Source organism: Calliphora vicina, chromosome 4 (assembly GCF_958450345.1).
Source record: "Calliphora vicina chromosome 4, idCalVici1.1, whole genome shotgun sequence".
NCBI lineage: Eukaryota > Metazoa > Arthropoda > Insecta > Diptera > Calliphoridae > Calliphora > Calliphora vicina.
In genome coordinates, this window is record NC_088783.1 from 90,683,774 (window position 1) to 90,704,481 (window position 20,708).

The 20,708-nt window shown below is 29.7% G+C and overlaps 1 protein-coding gene across 1 annotated transcript in view; it reads right to left on the reverse strand.

The window, feature by feature from the left end:
* Atg5 (autophagy protein 5) overlaps positions 1–20,708 on the reverse strand; it is a 318,890-nt gene that overhangs the window by 157,247 nt on the left and 140,935 nt on the right. The window contains exon 4 of the mRNA XM_065506799.1: positions 37–259. Within this exon, the coding sequence (XP_065362871.1) occupies positions 37–259 (223 nt within the window). The remainder of the gene's footprint in view (positions 1–36; positions 260–20,708) is intronic.

The following is a 20,708-nucleotide window of genomic DNA, read 5'->3' on the forward strand; positions in this document are numbered from 1 at the left end:
TTTTTTAGAAAAAAATCCAATTATCAACTTACTCACCTCATTATAAAAACGCACTGGAACATGCCTAAATGTATCCAGTTCTCCGCTGGGTTCCATAAGTCTTCTATTGACCGCCCAAAATTGATCAAACTTGTCATTAACAATTCCAATCCATAATTGATTATGCTCCTTTTTTTGCATCGATGATATCACTTGACCTCGATGTTTAAGAACATCTGCTTCTTTTAAACATGACATATAATATGATTCCAATAAATCTCTGAAAACAGACAACAAGCAACACTTAATATAATATAAAACATGCTAGACTGGGCAGTAGAAAGACCTACTAACAAAATGCTGCAAAATTTGCAAATTCTTATTGTCAAGTTAATAAGGAAGGATATACCACAGTTAAAAAAGTTAGTGAACAATTTTTGAATTTTATTGTAAAATTTTGCAAAATATGGCACTTTTTCCGTTCAGGATATATGGTAGGTATATGAATCCTTCTATCCTTCTATTTTTGTCCTGTCGTTATATGAGAATGAATTACTGTGCGTCGGTCCGAATTTCGTCGCACAGTGGTTCAGAATCGATTTTCATTGGCCAAAACTTTTTTTAATTTATGGTCAAAGTTGAACTTTTGGTTTTTAAATTTCACATTCAAAATTGTGTGAATTTGTGTATGTGAATAAGTGAACTATTATTTGGGTACATGTAAGTTATGAAGTGAGTGAAGATAAATATGCCGAGTTAAATATGTTTCGACGTAAAACTTTACGTTATTAAATATTTCCAAATATGTTTAGTCGTAACGCCTTACGTCATTACATATTTATAAATTCGTTTTTAGAGTTTGTGACATATTTGAAAATTTGGGACATATTCACAAATATGTTTTGCTTTTTGTGACATATTTGCCATACTTACATTCACTCATATTTAAAAACTATTTAATACGTATTTTTTAAAAACAAATTGTGATCGAATTAAGACAGATGACAAGATGGGATATACCTCATTTTAAAGGTAAATCACTCAGCATTTGTCACCATTATTAATTTTAATTTTTCACTGTTGATCCTTGGAATAATTTTCGACAATTGTGGACAAACTAAGATAGATGACAGGATGGGACATACATAATTTTAAAGGGAAATGAACTAGCATTTGGCACCTTCATAGCTCTTTTTCCATAATTTCGTCTGACAGTTTTTAAAATTTTTATGAAAATTATCATTTTTCACTGTTGATCCTCGGAAGAATTTTCGACAATTGTGGACAAACTAAGATAGATGACAGGATGGGACATACCGCATTTTAATGAGACATTGTTGGCAATTGTCACCTGCATTAAGAAATTTATAAGCCTTACCTTTTTTAATATGTAAAATGTTATAGAAATTTTAAAACAGTTTTTATATATATATTTATTGTATATACTGCTTATTGTTATGTATTTTTGATTATAGAAAAAAAGATTAGTTGTTATATTATAAAAATACTTAAATTAATAAATGTTGTATTAAAGATTAAATTTAACAAATAATAGAAATAAAATTTAAAAGTTTATATTGCTATTGGCTATTGAAAGATAAAGATAACACTCTGCTACAAAATAACACTTTTTGTCAGAACATGAAAAGCAAGCTAATGGAGGTTGTAGGCCTAGGTGAGGACATACTGAAACCGTTTTCAAATGTTTTAAAACACCCTCAAAATTTTGAGCTATTTTGAAAAAACTGTTTTAGGATAGGTCGTAGGACTGTAGTACCTCTAACTCACACATTTTTAGACCGATTTAAAAATTTTAAACAACTATGGATAGGTAAAGAATTAGGCTTTCATAAAATGTATGCACAAAATCTTTATTTATTTTTATATAAAGTTTCGATTGCATTCTTATTTTTTTCGTAATTTTTTAAATTCAACAATAGTTGTTTAATTTTTTTTTCTATGAAACCATATTTCTTTTTGCACAGAATATTAAAGACAATTTTATATAGATAAAAACGAGACATCATTTGTTAAAATTGGTTTATACTTGCAAAAGTTATTAAACATTTTCGAAAAAAGTTCGATAAAATTTACCTTGTAAATTAAAAATTGTACAAATATTTTTTTTTGTATAGTTTTTTGTTTTTTTTTTATTCATATGGGCTGGGGCAGAAAATACTAAAAGGTGTAAGTTGAATAACTTTTACAATTTTGATCCGATTTGAATAATTAAACCCACGTTTTGTTAAGAACTAAATTTTCTTATAATAAGCTTCTATATCAAGCTCTATAACCCACGCTAGGTCTTTTTCCAAGTTTTTTTCCATCGTAGCACCGTGTAATTAATGTTTTATATTTTCATGTACATAATTTTTATTAATTAAAATGTTTGGTTATTTATATTGTATATATATTTTTTATTTACGGTGGCTCTATCGCATAATCTGACAAGGGTTTGTCAGATATAAATGTGATCTAAACTAGGATTATACAAATGATCTTTTATATTGGATTTTAGAATTATTCCTCTTTAGAACTTACAGATTTATCGAATTCTAATAATAATTTTCATAAAAATTCTTCCGAGGATCAACAGTATCATTTCATAAAAATTTTAAAAATAGTCAGACGAAATTTTGGGAAAAGCGCAATAATGGTGACAAATGCTGAGTGATTTACCTTTAAAATGAGGTATATCCCATCTTGTCATCTGTCTTAATTCGATCACAATTTGTTTTTAAAAAATACGTATTAAATAGTTTTTAAATATGAGTGAATGTAAGTATGGCAAATATGTCACAAAAAGCAAAACATATTTGTGAATATGTCCCAAATTTGCAAATATGTCACAACCTCTACAACATATTTAACTCGGCATATTTATCTTCACTCACTTTAAGTTATGACCTTGGGACATTTTGGAAAAATTTTTACTAATAAGTACTTTAATAGAAAATGTGTAGCGAAAAATATGCTTAAAACTTTTTTAATAAAAAATACAGTGTGGTAAGTTGTGCCTTTGCCAGTTCTATTTAATATGAAACAAAGATTGCTTCTGACCTGTCTCTAGTTAATTCCTTATTAATTCCTTTATTATTATTTTCAACTTTAATAACTAAAATGTTTGAATAAACTTTTGAGTGACTTCAACGTCAACTCTCTAACATAATTTCTATTGACAGTATGCAATGTGTATAACAAAGAGGAACATAGAACATGATGAGAACTTTACAACTGATTAAATTAAAAAAATCGATGCTCCATATATCCTTCCATTGTAACGCTAAGCTGTTGTCCCAATTCCTGATAATCCAACGTAATTCAAATTAATCCGCCTTAAGTCGACAAAATAAACTTTACAATATGACACCTCTCACACAAATAAACATTCCGGATCTCGGTACCGTCAACAGAGTCAAAAATCTAAAAAATACCATTTTTGGGATTTTTAAAAGTTTATTGGGAATTGTTGGATTGTCAATAACAATTCACAAATTTCTTTTTCACTTTTGCATTTTGATCAAAAATTTGTACTGCATTACCAAACATCGGATAACACTACAAGATGAAGCTATTTATTGCGTTTTATGTATTTTAAAGCCATTAAGATTATGGGGCATTTCATGTCAAGTTTTGAAATCGATGTCTTCCGATCGGGATGAAATTTGCACCAAGGTTAGTTCTATTGGATAGTCGCTAAGTAGGATGCGAGTGGGATATATATCAAAATAAATATTTTTTAACTCAAGACTTGCAATTTTTGACTTTTTTTTTGCAAATTCGAATTTTTTTTTCAAAATGGGCCCTTTTTTTAATTTCCCTTTATTATTACACCTGTCAACAAAATGACAATAAGTAATTTAATTTACAGAGGTGGGTGTTAATTATCTTAAATCAGTACCTAAGATAACTTAAATCGAATTTTAGAATGATAAGTAATTTATACATTTTTGTATTATACACAGCATTTGTCTTCCTTAGTATCGCTCAGCTACGGATAATTTCTTTTACTGTTTTGACGTTTAGATCTCGATATACAGTGGTGGCCACGAATTTAAGACATAAATTGTTTGCTAAATTCCATGTAATTGTCAATTATTTTTTCAAATATTTCCACAAATATGTAAGCATGAGAACTGTTTTAACACACAAGTGTGTTTTATTCGACTGTGTCAATTCATACATATTCACCATGAACATATAAAATTTTTCTACAACTTGACCAAAATTTTTTTTTTTAAATAAACATATTTTCTAACATTTATATCATTATATTTTTATTATTATAAAATATTCGAACCAAATTTCGTATTTTTAGTTCCATTAGTTTCGGTCATATCATGTTATTAACAGCGGATGTTCGCTGAGGTGGGTCAACGTATTTCCACATATCTTTGTCCATATATGTTTTACCGATTTTTGCAAACATTTTTCAGAAACTAGAAACATTAATAATAAATTTCATACCCTTAGAGGTCCTTTTATTTTGGATCTATCGCACTTAAAATTCAGTTGATGATAAAAATTCAAGTATTTGTCTTAAATTGGTGGCCACCACTGTATGTCTTCATCTCTAATATACCATTCTGCGTTGACAATAGTTCGCAATATTGTAGATTGAACTCGTTGAATAATTTTTAAGTTTGTTGTGCTAGCTGTACCCCATATTTCTACGCCGTACTTCCAAATCGGCGCTATAATTGTGTTGTATATAAGCAGTTTGTTTTGAGTTGTTAGTTTAGATTCTCTCCCTAACAGCCAAAATAATTGTCTAAACCTGTTTTTTATTTATTTTTTCTTTTGAATGATGTGATCTTTCCAGTTCAATTTTGAGTCAATTATAATGCCAAGATATTTCGCATTTGTATCCAAAATAATTGGTAGAGTATTTATTTGAATAGGTTGAAAGTTTGTTATCTTTCTATTAGTATAGATTACTTGAACTGTTTTATCACTGTTTACTTGAATTCCCTAGCTACGGAACCAATTCATTGTATTATTGAGCAGTTGTTGTAGGTTTTGCATAGCCCATTTAATGTTTGCGTGTGATGATAGTAGAACAGTGTCGTCAGCAAATGTTGCTATCATGTTGTTATTTGTTGTAGGAGTTGGTATATCTGATGTAAACAGGAGGTAAAGCATTGGTCTGAGGACACTACCTTGAGGTACTCCAGCTTTTATAGAAAGTATTTTTGAGTACTCGTCTTTATATTTAACATACAATCTTCGGTTTTGTAGATAGCTTTGTAGTATTATGAAAAAATCTTTTGGTAATTGATTTTTTAGTTTATGAAGAAGACCTTTGTGCCATACGCTATCAAACAGCTTTGAACGTCGAGGTATGTTGCAACGTAAAAGTTTTTTTGTCAATATCAGACGATATTTTATTTGTTACTCGATGAATTTGTTGTATAGTAGAGTGCTGATGTAAAAATCCATTATTTATTTTTTTGGTTGCTTTCCAGAGCGAGTAATTTGTTGTAGCTGAGAAGCCAAGGTTAGTAAGATATCTTTGAAGTTTATCTTCTTTGTCCTTCTTTAGCAAGTTTTGAGATCTTTTGTGAGCCTATTAAGGTGGGTTTTGTCCTGAATTGACCTTGTAATTTGCATCTTTTTCTTAATCTTCGTTTAGCTTTTATTTTCTCTTGGATGTGAGGTGGGATACTGAATTTATCTCCTATGTGTGTTCTGGCTGGAGTAGAATCACTTGCCGCGTTTATAAGCGTATCATTGCAAAAGGCTATAGAATTATCCAATTCTTCTTCGGTTTTTAGCGATATATTTGTGTCGAGTTTTGTCTCTAAGATTTTCCTGAAACAATCCCAGTCGGTTTTCTTGTTGTATATAAATTTATGTTGATTGTATAGAAGTACATCGGTTTGGTATTTAAGTACCACTGGAGAGTCGTCAGATGATAATTCCAAGCATGATTTTATATTTAAATAATCATGTCTTATATTCTTGGTAATAAAAAAGTCTAAAAGATCTGGTGATTAGAATGCATTTATTGCATCTAGTAAATTTTTTCCTTTCGATAGTGTTAATCGAGATCCCCAAACTGTATTTTTGGAGTTAAAATCTCCACCCACTATAAACCGATTCCCAAGAGATTTAAGGAGTTCAAGATATTCTATTTTTGTGTTATTATGTTTCGTCGGGCAGTAGAATGAAGATAATACAAATGGACCGTGTATATCTTCTAATAAAATGGAAGTAGCTTGAATATAATCTTTTCTAAAATTATGTAATTCAGTGCATTTAATGGATTTTCGTAATATTATTGCTGTACCCACATGCGCTGTGTTGTCAGGATGATTAGTATAAAATATTGAGTAGTTTGGTATGGCTATAAAACTTTTTTGTGTGAAATGGGTTTCAGAGACAAGTAACACGTCAAGTGAAAAACGATTTAAGGATGATTTTAGTTCGAGTGTGTGTTGGACAAGCCCGTTCGCGTTCCATTGTACTATATTAAGTTCACTTAGCCTGTCCATCAAGCTTAGTTAGAAGTACTGTAATAATGTTCATCATGTTTGATACTTGAGAAATCAGTTGCTTCATCATATCTTTAAGGTCTTGCATATCATTATTTATTTGCGGTGTAGTGGAACTGCATAAAGAATTACTAATAACGGATATTACCTCAGCATTAGGGTTTTGATTCTATGCTGTTGCTTGAGCGTAAGTCACTTTAGGATTTATACTACTGGTTGTTGTTGGTACGATTTGAGAATTATCAGCTTGTTGTGTTTGGTGTTCTTGGACGGTTATTATTTCTTTGTTTCTTAGTGGTGGAAAGTACTTAATTTTGAGGAATTTGTATACCATACATCCTTTATAATTTGCGGTATGATTTTCACCGCACAACGCGCATTTAATATGTTCGCTTTTCTGTTTGATTGGGCAAAGCATAGTTTTGTGATCTCCAGCACATTTAACGCAAACGGGGTTTTTGGTGCAAAAGTTTTTGGTGTGGCCATATTTTTGGCAGTTTGTACACTGAGGTAAAGTTCTTTTTAGGCGTGGAGGTTCAAAACTAATTTTACAGTGTAAAAGGAGGGTTAAAGAATATATTTCCTTATTATTTTGATTTGATTTAAGTTCAATAGGATATTTTGGATATGTGTAACTTCGTGTCCGAGTTCACATAGTTCTTTTTTTATTTCCTCTTTATCGGTTGAATAATGCCTATTACGCAAGAAAACTTTAAAACCTTTTTGTTCTTTAGGTTTATAAGGTTTACCATTTGGGTATAGTGAACAGATTATAAAGGTTGAATTTTTATTTCATTTTCTTTAAGAACACGTATTTCGTAATGACAATTTGGTAAGGAGTTTAAAGCATTATTGAGGTTATCTATGAATTGTACGTTTTGAAAATATATTGGTGGGGGCTTTGTAGGTTTCTTTTTTTCTGGTTGTTTGTGGGGAACACCATAATTTTGAATTTGGTCTTCTATATTTTCATTATCATCAATAGATAATATTTCAAACCTATTTGGCGTTGCAGGTTGGCTTAACCAGTAAGATTTTAGTGTCCTTTAGTTTTCACTTTTTTGTTGCTGTTTGTGTTTTCAATAAGTTTTGTGGGTGAGTTACGAGGCCACTTTGCTATGTTACTGGTTTTTAATTTCTCTTTATTTAAGGGAGTATGAATTTCATGTAACTTACTTGTTGTCATTATTGGTAAGTATGAGAAGGCTGTTGATGTTACTGAAGCTAGAGTTGTTATTGCTGAGTACGATGTTGTGGTAGTTGTTGGTGCGAGAGTAGTAACTAAAGAGTAAGGAGTTGTGCTAGTAGTTGTAAGTGTGGGGGTTGTTGAAATAAATTGGAATGTAGTTGTAGTTATTTGAGTATCATTTCCCAGCAGTTCGAGGAGACAGTATCGAACTATTGATTTTACCCATCATTTAGGGTGGGAGCTAGTCACTTCAATAGCCACGTGACTAGCCATTTTGATTACATTGAGACTGTCTTATAGTTGGTCCAAAGTAGTCAACGTATTGGATTCACATACCGGTTACATAGAGTCAGTTACCTTACTATCTACCAAACTGGTTACTTGATAAGCTACTTAACTAGCTTTTTGTGTCGTATGCGGAAGATTATTGACCCCAAATAGTCAGTCTAAAAGACATATCCTTCTGGTGAGTTAAATAACTAATTTCTTAAGTTCAATTTAAGAGTTGTAATACGTTATAAAACCAAAATGATATATTTAAAATACAATATGTACATAGTCAGATTGACCGACTCCAGGTTACTTAGCGTAAGTTAAATTACTAGTCTCAAAGTATTATTTTCAAAGTAACATAAGGTAGTAAGTAAAGTTGCTAGTCCTTAAATATAATTATAGTTATACTTTTGTAGTGAGTAAAATGGCTTATCCCTAAAGTTAAATAAAATTGAAACAGACTATACTTCAGACTAAAATGAGACATTAAGAGAAAATTGACTATTCAATAGATTACTTCTGGTGGGTAAAATAACTACTTTCTAAAGTACAGCACAGTGCTTAGAGACACTAAAGTGACGATTGACTTCCAGTCAGATTACTTGTGGTGTATAAAGAAACCAATTGTCTTCTCTCTACACTACATTCGGTGAAGAAAAACTGCAGTTTTAGTTAAAATGATGAAATTACAAAAGTTGTTCATTTGTAAATTTGCATCAATTTCATAAATACATTAATATAAAGTAAGAAGAGATTGATGTTGGTTTTTCATTTTTTAAAATTTGTTAAAATTGTACTTTGGTTGCAGTTTGGATGCATTTTGGGAAAATGCTAAAAAGACTTGAATCAAATCATTTTGCTCTCTGTTTTCCATCACTACACAGTCGGGCAGAATCAAAATTTTTTGGAAATAAATCTGGCATTTCTAAACGGCTGGTCCGATCGGGATAAAATTTGACATGAGGGTAGCCAAGGAGTATTCTAATGTTTTAAAATGCGCCCTACAAAATTTTTAAACAGGTCTTGAAAAACGTGTTTACGTGTGCTATTTATCTCTTATAATTTCCGAAGTATAGGCATTTCAAAATTGAAATTTTAAAATTTTGCCATACCTTGGTCCGCTTTTTTAAAAATATAGGTCGTACTTTTGTACCGAATGGACTCGATTTTTTTGTTAGTTAGACAACTAAATCGCCAATAATATACAAAAGATGCTAGAGCAATATCAATTATGGATCCAAAAATAAACGATTTTCAATTTAAAAATTCAAAAAATAGTAGATTTTTGCTGTTTTTTGGGCGAAAAGGTGACTTAACTCTTTTTTTGTTAAAAAAAAATTTCTTTTAGAACATATAACAATTGTTTGTATTTCTGTAAAGTATGTTTACGGAGAACATTTTGATATAAAAAACATGTCCTATTTTTCGACTATGCTGTCCCTACGCCCTTCGGAATTTGACCTATTTTTTATCAAAATTTCAAATTTGGACCTCATGTTCTATAATCCCAAAGCAGGGATCAAAACACGGAAAGCAGCCTTGGAAACCTCGATGTGTTCCCTATTTAACCATAAAGTATTTTCCCAGCCCCGATGGAAATGTGGGCCCTATTGGCAAAATTGTAAAAAATACCATTTTTGGGATTTTCGCTCCAATTTTTAGGAATTGTGGGATTCCCTTTAACCGTCCTTCAAAAATATTACACTTTTAAAGCGGATGCCATTTCGTCCAACAAAAGTACAATTTTATCAAATTTGAAAAAATAAAAAACCAACATCAATCTCTTCTTACTTTATTATGAAATTGAAGCAAATTTACAAATAAACAACTTTAGTCATTTCATCATTTCAACTAAAACTGCAGTTTTTCTTAACAGAATGCTACTGTTATTTACATCAAAATCTTCATTTTAAAATTTCCAATTTTTAGGAATTGTGGTATTCCCTTTAACCGTCCTTCAAAAATATTACACTTTTAAAGCGGATGCCATTTCGTCCAACAAAAGTACAATTTTATCAAATTTGAAAAAATAAAAAACCAACATCAATCTCTTCTTACTTTATTATGAAATTGAAGCAAATTTACAAATAAACAACTTTAGTCATTTCATCATTTCAACTAAAACTGCAGTTTTTCTTAACGGAATGCTACTGTTATTTACATCAAAATCTTCATTTTAAAATTTCCTACCATACTGCATTCCCAGAATATAAAAATTGTTCCTGGTTCAATTTTTATAAAAGAAAATGTAAGCAAAAATTAAAAAAAAATTATAAGTTTGTATTTGAAAATCTGAATTTGTAATGCTATGAATAAAAAACCATCGAACAAAATGGCAATGTTACTTTAAGAAACATTTAGGAAATTTAATTAGCTTTCTAATGCATGTAATTAGGTTCAAATCCGTTATGAACTGCTTAAATTAGAGGCAAATTACTAAAGCAAGATTTTTTAATTTTTTGGAAAAAATGCATTTTGCCTAAAAAAAACGAAAAGCGATTTGAGACCACTTCCCGTTCATCCATATTTAAGTGTTATACACCAAAATTCTTGGTTTTTAGAGTAGATTAAGAAAATCGATGTACATGAAGGAATTTCGAAAAAAATTAAAAGTGAGACGGTCTAGTGCACACACGTGTCAAATGACCAAAATATATAAATTGGAGGCAGCCAAGTGATAAGACATTTATGACAATTACTGTCTTTAAGGGATACATTGACTACTTGCTTAACTGCTGGTTTGTTGGAGTTGTACACTGAGAGCTCCAAGAGAGGGGTTTTAATTGCGATTGCGCAGTGAAGCTAGGAGATTTGTGGTGATCATTTAGTATGTATTCTGATGCAGACGTATAAGTATTTTTCGCGGGAAGAGAGTTTGAGCTTATTGATGATGCTTGACTTATAACACATGATGCTTGCACTTATAACACATAAGTTATTTACAGTAGTAAGGTATGACTGAGATAGATGTTTATCACTTTTTTTATTGTTAGGGGAGCAGCATTTCTCCGGCGGGGGAGAGCTTTCAATGGGCATTTTTATATTTTCTATGCTTGTTTGTATTTAAATTTTTAATTATAATTTAGTATGTAGCATCATTAACAACGGATAATGATAGCTTTATATGCACTTTTAGTACTTAGAAGATGATTTTATACGGAGCAAGGAAAAAACACGTCCGCACTGTTTTATTATTTAATGAGGCAGTGATATCTATCAAAATAAATATTTTGTAACTCAAGACATACAATTTTTGACTTTTTTTTTGCAAATATGGGCTCAATTTTTAAATTTTTTTTTTTTGCTCAAAAGAAAGCCTAGGTCTTTACCTTTAAGACCTATTTGGTAGCATAGTGAGATGCGAGTGGGATATCTATCAAAACAAAATAAGTGGGATATCTATCAAAAATTGTATGTCTTGAGTTACAAAACATTTATTTTGATATATATCCCACTCGCATCCCACTAAGCGACCAAAACCATCTTAAAGGAATAGACATAAGCTTTCCTTATAGCAAAAAAAAATTACAAAAAGGGCCCATTTTAAAAAAAAATCAAAAAAGTTTTTGATTTTACCAAAGTTACAAAATATTTATTTTAATAGATATCCCACTCGTATCCCCCTAAGCGACCTAAAATATCTTAATGGAATGGACCTAAGTTTTTTTTGACTAAAAAAAAATTTAAAAAAAGGGCCCATTTTGAAAAAAATCGAATTTGCCAAAAAAAAACTCAATAATTGTATGTCTTGAGTTACAAAATTTTTATTTTGATAGATATCCCACTCACATCCTACTAAGCGACAAAATAGGTCTTAACGGAAAACAACTAAGCTTTCTTTTGGGCTTTTTAAAAAAAGGCCCAATTGGAAAAAATTTCGATTTTGCAAAGAAAATTAAAAAAATTTTATGTCTTGCGTTACAAAATATTTATTTTGATAGATATCCCACTCGCATCTCACTAAGCGACCAAAAATATCTTAAAGGAATGGACCTAGGCTTTCTTTATAGCAAAAAATAAAAAAGGGCCCATATTGGAAAAAATTTCGATTTTGCAAAAAAAATTCAAAAATTGTATTTCTTGAGTTAATATTTATTTTAATAGATATCCCACTCGCATCCCACTAAGGAACTAACAATATCTGAAAGGAAAGGACCTAAGCTTTCTTTTCACTAAAAAAAAAAATTAAAAAAATTTTAAAAAAATGTAAATCTTGAGTTAAAAAATATTTATTTTGATAGATATCCCAGTTGCATCCTACTAAGCGACCAAAGGGGTCTTCAAGGAAAATATCCAAGCTTTTGTTTGAGCTAAAAAATAAAAATAAAAAAGGGTCCATTTTGAAAAAAAAGTCAACAAAGTTTTTGATTTTGCGAAAAGTCAAAAATTGTATGTTTTGAGTTACAAAATACTTATTTTGATAGATATCCCACTCGCATCCCACTAAGCGACCAAATAGGTGTTCAAGGAAAATATCTAAGCTTTATTTTAAGAAAAAAAGGGCCCATTTAAAAAAAAAAAGTCAAACAAGTTTTTGATTTCTGAAAAAAAATATTAAAATTTTATTTTTTTTTTAAATATTTTTTTTTCGAAATATTGAAGAAAGAGCTATCTAAACTATTTGGGACACATTTTGCTAAGAACAATAGGTAATAAGTTACATGGATAAGAAAAAACACCTGCTTGACCAAAATGTCAAACTTTGACCCCCTCTAACTCGGAGAGTTCTCGACCGATCTTGTTGAAAAATTGTGTCTGAGTTACTAGCCAATAGAACTAACCTTCCGATCGGAAGACATCGATTTCAAAAGTGTGTTCACTTGACATGAAATGCCCCTTATATATTAACGTATAGGAAATTGTGTATTCTTTTCAAAAATGTATAAAATGTCTAAGAATTAAAAATTTCATAGAAGACTAATCTAAAAAAATCCTAACAATGGTATTTTTAAGATTTTTGACTCTGTTGACGGTACCGAGATCCGAGCTATAAATTCCCTTTGCAAAATATTTATGAACATATTTGGGCATATAAAAGATTAGAGAAAATTTGGCATAAAATCTAAATTTACATAAAAAAATAGGTCTACTTCGGTAGTAAAATAAAAAAAATATGAAAGGATTTTATACAAAAATAAATGAATATAATTAATACCGGAATTTCTTGTTTGTGATTAATTGCATACCTTTGCATGTATATGTAAAAATCTTGATACTTTTCTTAAGACATTCGCTTTCAATGATATGAAAGCAATGTATAAAAAGTTAGAAGACTCTACATAGAACTAGGCTTGCCAGACGTACTGTTTTCAGCAGTACGCGTACTTTTTTTTAGTTTTTGTACTTTTAACTGCATAACCCCTAAAGAAGTACGCAAATGTACTTCTTTTTGTACTTTTTTTCTACCTTTTTTGTACTTTCACCATAATTTTATAGAGGTAAACGTTTCAATTTAGAAAATAATATGTTTGAAAAACTTTAAATTTTCCATCTTAATTCAAACATTTCTTTTCATGAATTTGTGGAAATAATTACATTATTTTCAATCAAAAATATTGATTTAGATCAACTTTTTGACGAATTTACATATATCATTAAAAAAAACATTTGCTGAAAACATTGAAAAAGAAAAATCTGCAGAAGAAAAATGGAAAGAATTCTTAAATAGTGGATCATTTCCAAATTTTGAAAAGATTTGTTGCTTCGTCTTTTCAATTCCTCATTCTAAAGCAGCCAGAACGAATTTTTAGTTTAATGTATAATTTTTGGAGGAAACTTTTAATAGAAAATTTGGAAAGCGAGTTAATAATAAAAACAAACTTTGAATACAGTTTTACTGAGTTTTCAATTTTTTAAAAACCGAAAAAGGTAAAAATGTAATTGTAAATCAAATACAAAAAAGTGATAAAAATTTACAATTTATTTAAGTGTATCAGTAAATTTTAAAGTCCATAATTTTAAAAAATGTATATATGTATGTATGTACTTATATCAAAGTATACCATTAAAATTATACTTTTTAAATTAATTTTGAAGTATTAAACAATGAAAATTTGTTTTTGAGTTTTTATTCAGTTAAATTAAGAAACCAATAATACTATCATAATATATATTGTTTTTAGTCTAGTCTGAAATATATATAAATTCAATAGATTTAAAATCACAAAAATTGATTTAAATTAAATTTTAAGTTAATTTTTTTATATTAAATAGAAATATATAGTTATGATCTCTTTTTTATGTTCTTCATTGTTACTGTTGTGAACTATTTTTTGTTAGTTTTTTTTTATTGAATTAAATAAATTTTGAAAATAAAAAATTGTACTTCTTTTTACTCAATTGTACTGCTTTTTTAACTTCGATGTACGTTTTTTGACAATTTAAAATCTGGCAAGCCTACATAGAACAGTTGTTTAGATATTCGAAAAGAACTATTTACTTAACATTATCTGATACCACCCATTTGTAACTGTGGTAACGAAATAAATCCTTCAAAGTTTTACGCCCTATAAGGTAAAAACAAAAATCCTAATTTTACCCGTTTTTACCCCACTGAAGGTGGAACTTTCTAAATACATATTTCTGTGAATATATCTTCTTTAAAGTACATATTCGTATGTGAATAGTGACAAATAAAAAATGTCCAATGCTCAAAATTGAGAGGTTTTCTCATCGCGCTCATTAATGTTGTTGGGCTCAAAATAGGGCCTTTTTACATGTTCCAACTTTGGATGCGAGTAACATTTTATAGGGACGAGATAACTGTTAGTAATTAGCGGGAAAAAAGTCTATATGCAACGTAGTATCTTCTAACATCAAATATAATATTATAAACTAAGAAAAGGAAATAACAGTTAATTTTGTTGATTTATTTAAATTTACAAGCATTACAATTGTTAAAGTGATAATTAAAGATTTTTTTTAATTTTTATCATTGAAAATGGCAAATTAAAAAGAGATTCATATTCCAGTTGAGATTATGGTCATAAATCTCTGAAAGGAAAATAAATCTTATGGAGAATTTGCTAAGACAAAAAAATGAAGTCGGCTACTGTACTGACGATTATGACGAAAATATAATAACTCCAATAGAACCGAAAATAAGCCAAGATCTGGCAGACCTAAGAAGCTTTCGAGACGTGATGTTACCAGTATTTTGAAAGTAATGAACCAGGATCCGAAAATAAACGCCCCAAAATTGGCGGAACAGATCGAAAAATGTTCCAATAACATTGTTACTCCACGAACAATTATTAACATTTTACATGACAATGGATTAATAGCAGAACAACACGCAAAAAACCTCTCATTTCAGCGAAGAATTGAAAAACTTTGGCTTGAGTTTGCTAAAGCTCATATGGACAAGGGTATGCATTTTTGGAATCGTGTTATATTTACTGACGAAAGTAAGTCTGATATTTTCGTAAGTAATGTCAGATCCAAAGTTTGGAGAAAACCAAACACTGCGCTTGATCCAAAAAATATTATACCTACAGTGGAATTTCGGAACGCATACCCTCTAATTTTTTTATATATATAAAACTATAGTTAAATATGAAATTTTGTCTTTCTATCATGATTGCAACCCGTGCCGAATTGCGATTTAGTTTTGTGGTGCATTTACAAGGGGAAAAAGCAATTTTTTCAGTTTTTGTAAAAATTTTGCCATTAAATAATTACTTTTGCAATTTAATTTAAAAGAATCGATATGTGTACGTAATTGTCGTTCTAATAAGACATAAAACACAAAAATTGGTTAAAAATGTTAAAGTTATTCAAAAATCGCCAGGCCATTAACGTGTCTCATTCCAAATATTGAAAAATTTGACCTTTGACCTTCTCGATTGAAGGGTTGGCGTTTTCCGATTTTAGTAAAACTATCAGACTATGTTTAAAATTAGATGGACTATAATATTCTGAATAGCTTTTACTTAGAACTCATAACAGTAAGGAAATTCGGCTCATTCGCCAAAATATGGCCAAAAAATTAGTTTTTCTAGAAAATCGCAAAATTTAAATCGCAGGTACGGAAAAACTATAGGAGGTATTGACATAATTTTTTCACATTTTTATTCCCTATTATGTTGACAATAAATCCCCAAGTGATGATCAAAAAATTCTGAAATTTGTTTAACAAAATTTTTAAAAATTTTAAATTGGAGTTTTGAAACTGCCGTTAAAAAAAATATTTTTTTTTGGTCATACCTGCGAATAGGTTAACGGTATCCTACGAAGACAAAAACTCATATACAAGTAAATATGTACAGTGCCGGACTTAAATATTCACACAGCATACAGATTTATCTTTAATCTTCCATATTTTTTAAGGTGGCACATTTCAGAATAATAATTATCTAATGTTTCGAAGTTCGATTTTAAGGGGGACAAAAATATTCAAACAGTTTCATAGTTTGGGCCTGGGATATCAATGGATTTTCCAGCAAGATATCGACCCCAAGTATACTGCGCATGTTGTTCGAGACTGTCTTCTTTATTATGCCCGAAGACAGCTATATTCACCACCTCACCAGACTTAAACCCAATAGAGCACATATGGGAAGTTTTGTAAAAATTTGTGCGAAAATATGACATCAGTAGCCTTGAAACATTAAAAACCGATCTTATTCGAGCATAAGCCGAAAAACACCCACTATTACAGAGAATTTGGTGAAATTTATGCACCGTTTCACAGTGCTTTGTCCCCATATAACGATGGGACAAAAATAGAAGGAGTTGTCGTAGACTTTTGAAATTTGGTGTGCTAATATAAAATACCTTAGTTAAGAAAAATTAAATTTTTGGAAAAAAAATCGGACAAAGAACAAGCCTACTTCCGATATATACCAAAAATATAATTTTTAATTTTGGCTACATAATTGATCTAAAAATCATCAATCAGCTTACAATCTTTCTGTCAATTTTTATTGTGATTGCATATATCCTTAATTGTAAAAATTCTATAACTTTTGCAAAAATTATCTGATTGTAACGAAACTTGGTATATTTATTTATATTTACCAAATAACTTTTTGGGTTGAATAAGCTTTGTCCGTCCGCCAATCTGTCCGTCTCCATCTGTCTGTCCGTCTGTCCATGTAAATTTGTTAATCAAGGTATATGTCGCAATTTTAGACATGTTCCAATAATATTGGGTCCACATAAATTTTTCGACCCAAGGACAAACTTTGCTAATTTTGGTCATAATCGGTTCATGATTTCACCCAGCCTCCATACAAATGCCTTCTCGAGCACAGTTTGGGAAATGAAAAAAAAATGGAAATAAATCTGTAATTTCTATACCAACAGTCCGATGTTAATAAAATTCCATGGCTATAGAGGAGGAATAGCTGAGATTATGTTTTGAATTTGGAATTTAGAATTTAGAAGGTATGGCGGAGCCTCAAGGACCCAAAATGGGGTATCTCGCGTATATGAAAAATTAAAAATGATGCCAAATTTTTGTTCTCGATCTGATTTGAAAGATTTTTATAGGTGTAGAATCTAAAAGAAGATTGCTACAAAAAACATTGCTTGAACTATATTTTATCTCTTATATTTGACGAGATATTACCATTTGAAAATTGAAATTTCAAGTTTTTATCCTACTTTAGTCTGGATTTTTGCTCATAGTGAATCCAAATCTATTCCTATTTTGTTCAAATATACATTTTTGAATTACCAACAAATATATTAGTAATAGCAAAAAATAATAATTTTAAAATCTATACTAATTCAAAAGTTATGTGCATTTAAATTAAAAATATTTTAAATGTAGTTTTTTCCACGAATTTGTTAGAAAAAAGTACTTACATTATTGTTTAGTTAAGAAAATAAAAACAAAATAAATAATGTGTTTATATTTTTCTCAAAGATAACATTTTGGAAGAACTATAAAAGTAAAATAATTTCAAAACTTTTATATCTGCGAGTTCCATAGCCAAATTAACGCTTATCACATAGCTGCTTTTAAAAAATTAAATCAATTCTTGTATGACATAATATGTTCTTAAACAAAGTCAAAAACCTAAAAAATACCATTTTTGGAATTTTTTTATTTTTTGGAATTTTTTTTTTCGGAATTGTGGGATTCAATAATAATTCACAAATTTCTTTCATACTTTTGCATTTGGACCAAAAATTTATATATAAGTTTCTAATTTCGATAAAAACGATTCATAAACAAAACTTTTATTATATTAAAATTTTATAAAAAAATCAGCTACCAGTTTTGATTCCCATATTTTTGACAAAAGTCTTCTATAAAATGTTTAATTGTTAAAAATTTAATATATTTTTGAAAAGAAGACACAATTTCCTATACGTTTATATATGGGGCATTTCACGTCAAGTGAACCAACTTTTGAAATCGATGTCTTCTGATCGCGATGAAATTTGCACCAATGTTAGTTCTATTGGATTAATTGGAGTAATTCGGACACCATTTTTCAACAAGATCGGTCAAGAACTCACTGAGTTATAGGAGGTCAAAATTTGACATTTTGGCCAAACAGGTGTTTTTTTTTATCCATATAACATATTACCTATTGTTCTTAGCAAAATGTGTCCCAAATAGTTTAGATAGCTATTTATGCAATCTTTCGAAAAAAAAAAATTAAAAAAATTTAATAAAATATTTTTGATTTTTTTTTTTTAATCAAAAATATTTTTGACTTTTTTTTTCAAAATGGGCCCTTTTTATTTTTTTATTTTTTTTTAAGAAGGCTTAGGTCTTTTCCTAAGCGACCTATATGGTCACTTAGTGGGATGCGAGTAGGATATCTATCAAAAAAATGTTTTGTAACTCAAGATTTAAAATTTTTGAATTTTTTTGCAAAATCAAAAACTTTGTTGACTTTTTTTAAAAAAATGGACCCATTTTTTAATTTTTTTTTTTGCTCAGAAGAAAGCTTATGTGTTTTCCTTTAACACCCTTTTTGTCGCTTAGTGGGATGCGAGTGGGATATCTATAAAAAAAATGTTTTGTAACTCAAGACATACAATTTTTTACTTTTTTTTGAAAAATCAAAAACCTTTTTGACTTTTTTTTTCCAAAATGGACTCTTTTTTTATTAATTTTTTTTTCTCAAAAGAAAGCTTAGGTCTTTTCCTTTAAAACCTTTTTGGTCGCTTAGTGGGATGCGAGTGGGATATCTATCAAAATAAATGTTTTGTAACTCAAGACAAATGTTTTTAAATTGATTTTTTTCATATTTGTGTGTAAGTGTTTCTAAAACCTTAAAAATAAAAACCACAACAACTGACCGATAATAGCCACTGGAGGGGTGCAATATGAGGCCGACCGCTATTAATTTTCCACCCCCAAAATTTGTCTGAGTTTTGTATCTTGCGGCTTTTTTAGTCAATCCTAGAAGTAGTTTTCAGCGCACGAGTTACATATAACCAAATATACAGACTGTCTGGTTGTATATATACAACCATACACTTTGTTATTTGTTTGTATGTCAGAGCAACCTAGTGTTGTTATTGTGGATAGTCGCAATATCAGTACTGTGGGAATGCTCTACATACACATAAATATACATATAATAATGTAGACATAAGTTCATGCTGAATTGCAGATTAGCTGCAATTCTTAGCTTTAAGTTATTTTTAAGATTTTAAATAAAGTTTTCTCAGTTTTTAAAAACCAACCAAACAACTCAGTTGTTTAATCAACATTACTGGCGCAGTCACTGGACAATATATCTATCCATATCCGTACAAAATCTATGGATTCTATCTCTTATTGTATCCCATATATAAGATTTTTTAAATAATCATCATATGGGAGGTGCCACGCCCCCTGTGGCTACTACTCCCATTTTGCCGCAAATATTTAAACAAACAGTGGAATTGCTCATGCAAAATTTGAGGACTATAGCTATTATAGTTTCCTAAATATTTGATTTTAAAAATTAACTTTGTATGGGAGGTACCACGCCCACTTAAAATTTCAAAACAAAAAGTAGCCTATAGCTCCTTCCAGACATACATAAATATACTGTAAAAATTTCAAGCAAATCGGTTCAGCCGTTTAGCCGTCTATAGATCCCAAACTAATAATAATAAACATACATACATATAGACACACATTCACTTTTATATATATAGATAAACAGAAGTGGACCCAATACTGAGCCCTGGGGAACACCAGAACTAAGGGAAAGTAAATTCGAAGTTCAACTTGATTAATACAAGAGAACGAAAAAGAATTAATAGCATCATTATATGTATTAAAATCAATAATATTATTATCGGTAGTAACGGCAATGTTGGCAAAATAATCATTCATATCATCAACATTAAAGTCACACTCCAATCCATTATTATTAGAAATACCACACTTCTTTAGAGTTTTTCACATTCCAGATGAATCAAGGCCCGAAAATAATTTGCAATAGAATTTTCTTTTCTCTTTACGAATTACTGTTTTAGCTTTATTCCGATATTTACAGTACACACGCCAAGAGGAAGCAGTCCTATTTAAGCGAAACGAAGAGTATGCTAAGTCTCTGAGATAAGTTGCCAGTAAAATACAATTAGATTTCAACCATATATTATCATCAAGTGTAATTTTTCTTCTTATCGTAGGTACAAATGACCAAAAGTGTGTAGGTTTGGAGTTATGATATACAGAGAGGTTATACCGCAAACACATAGAACGCAATAGGTAGGTAGAAATATTAAAGAGGTTACAATTGAAATCACCTACTATGATGATATTCGAATATTTCGAATATAATTCATAATGAGAATTCTCAAATTCTAGGATA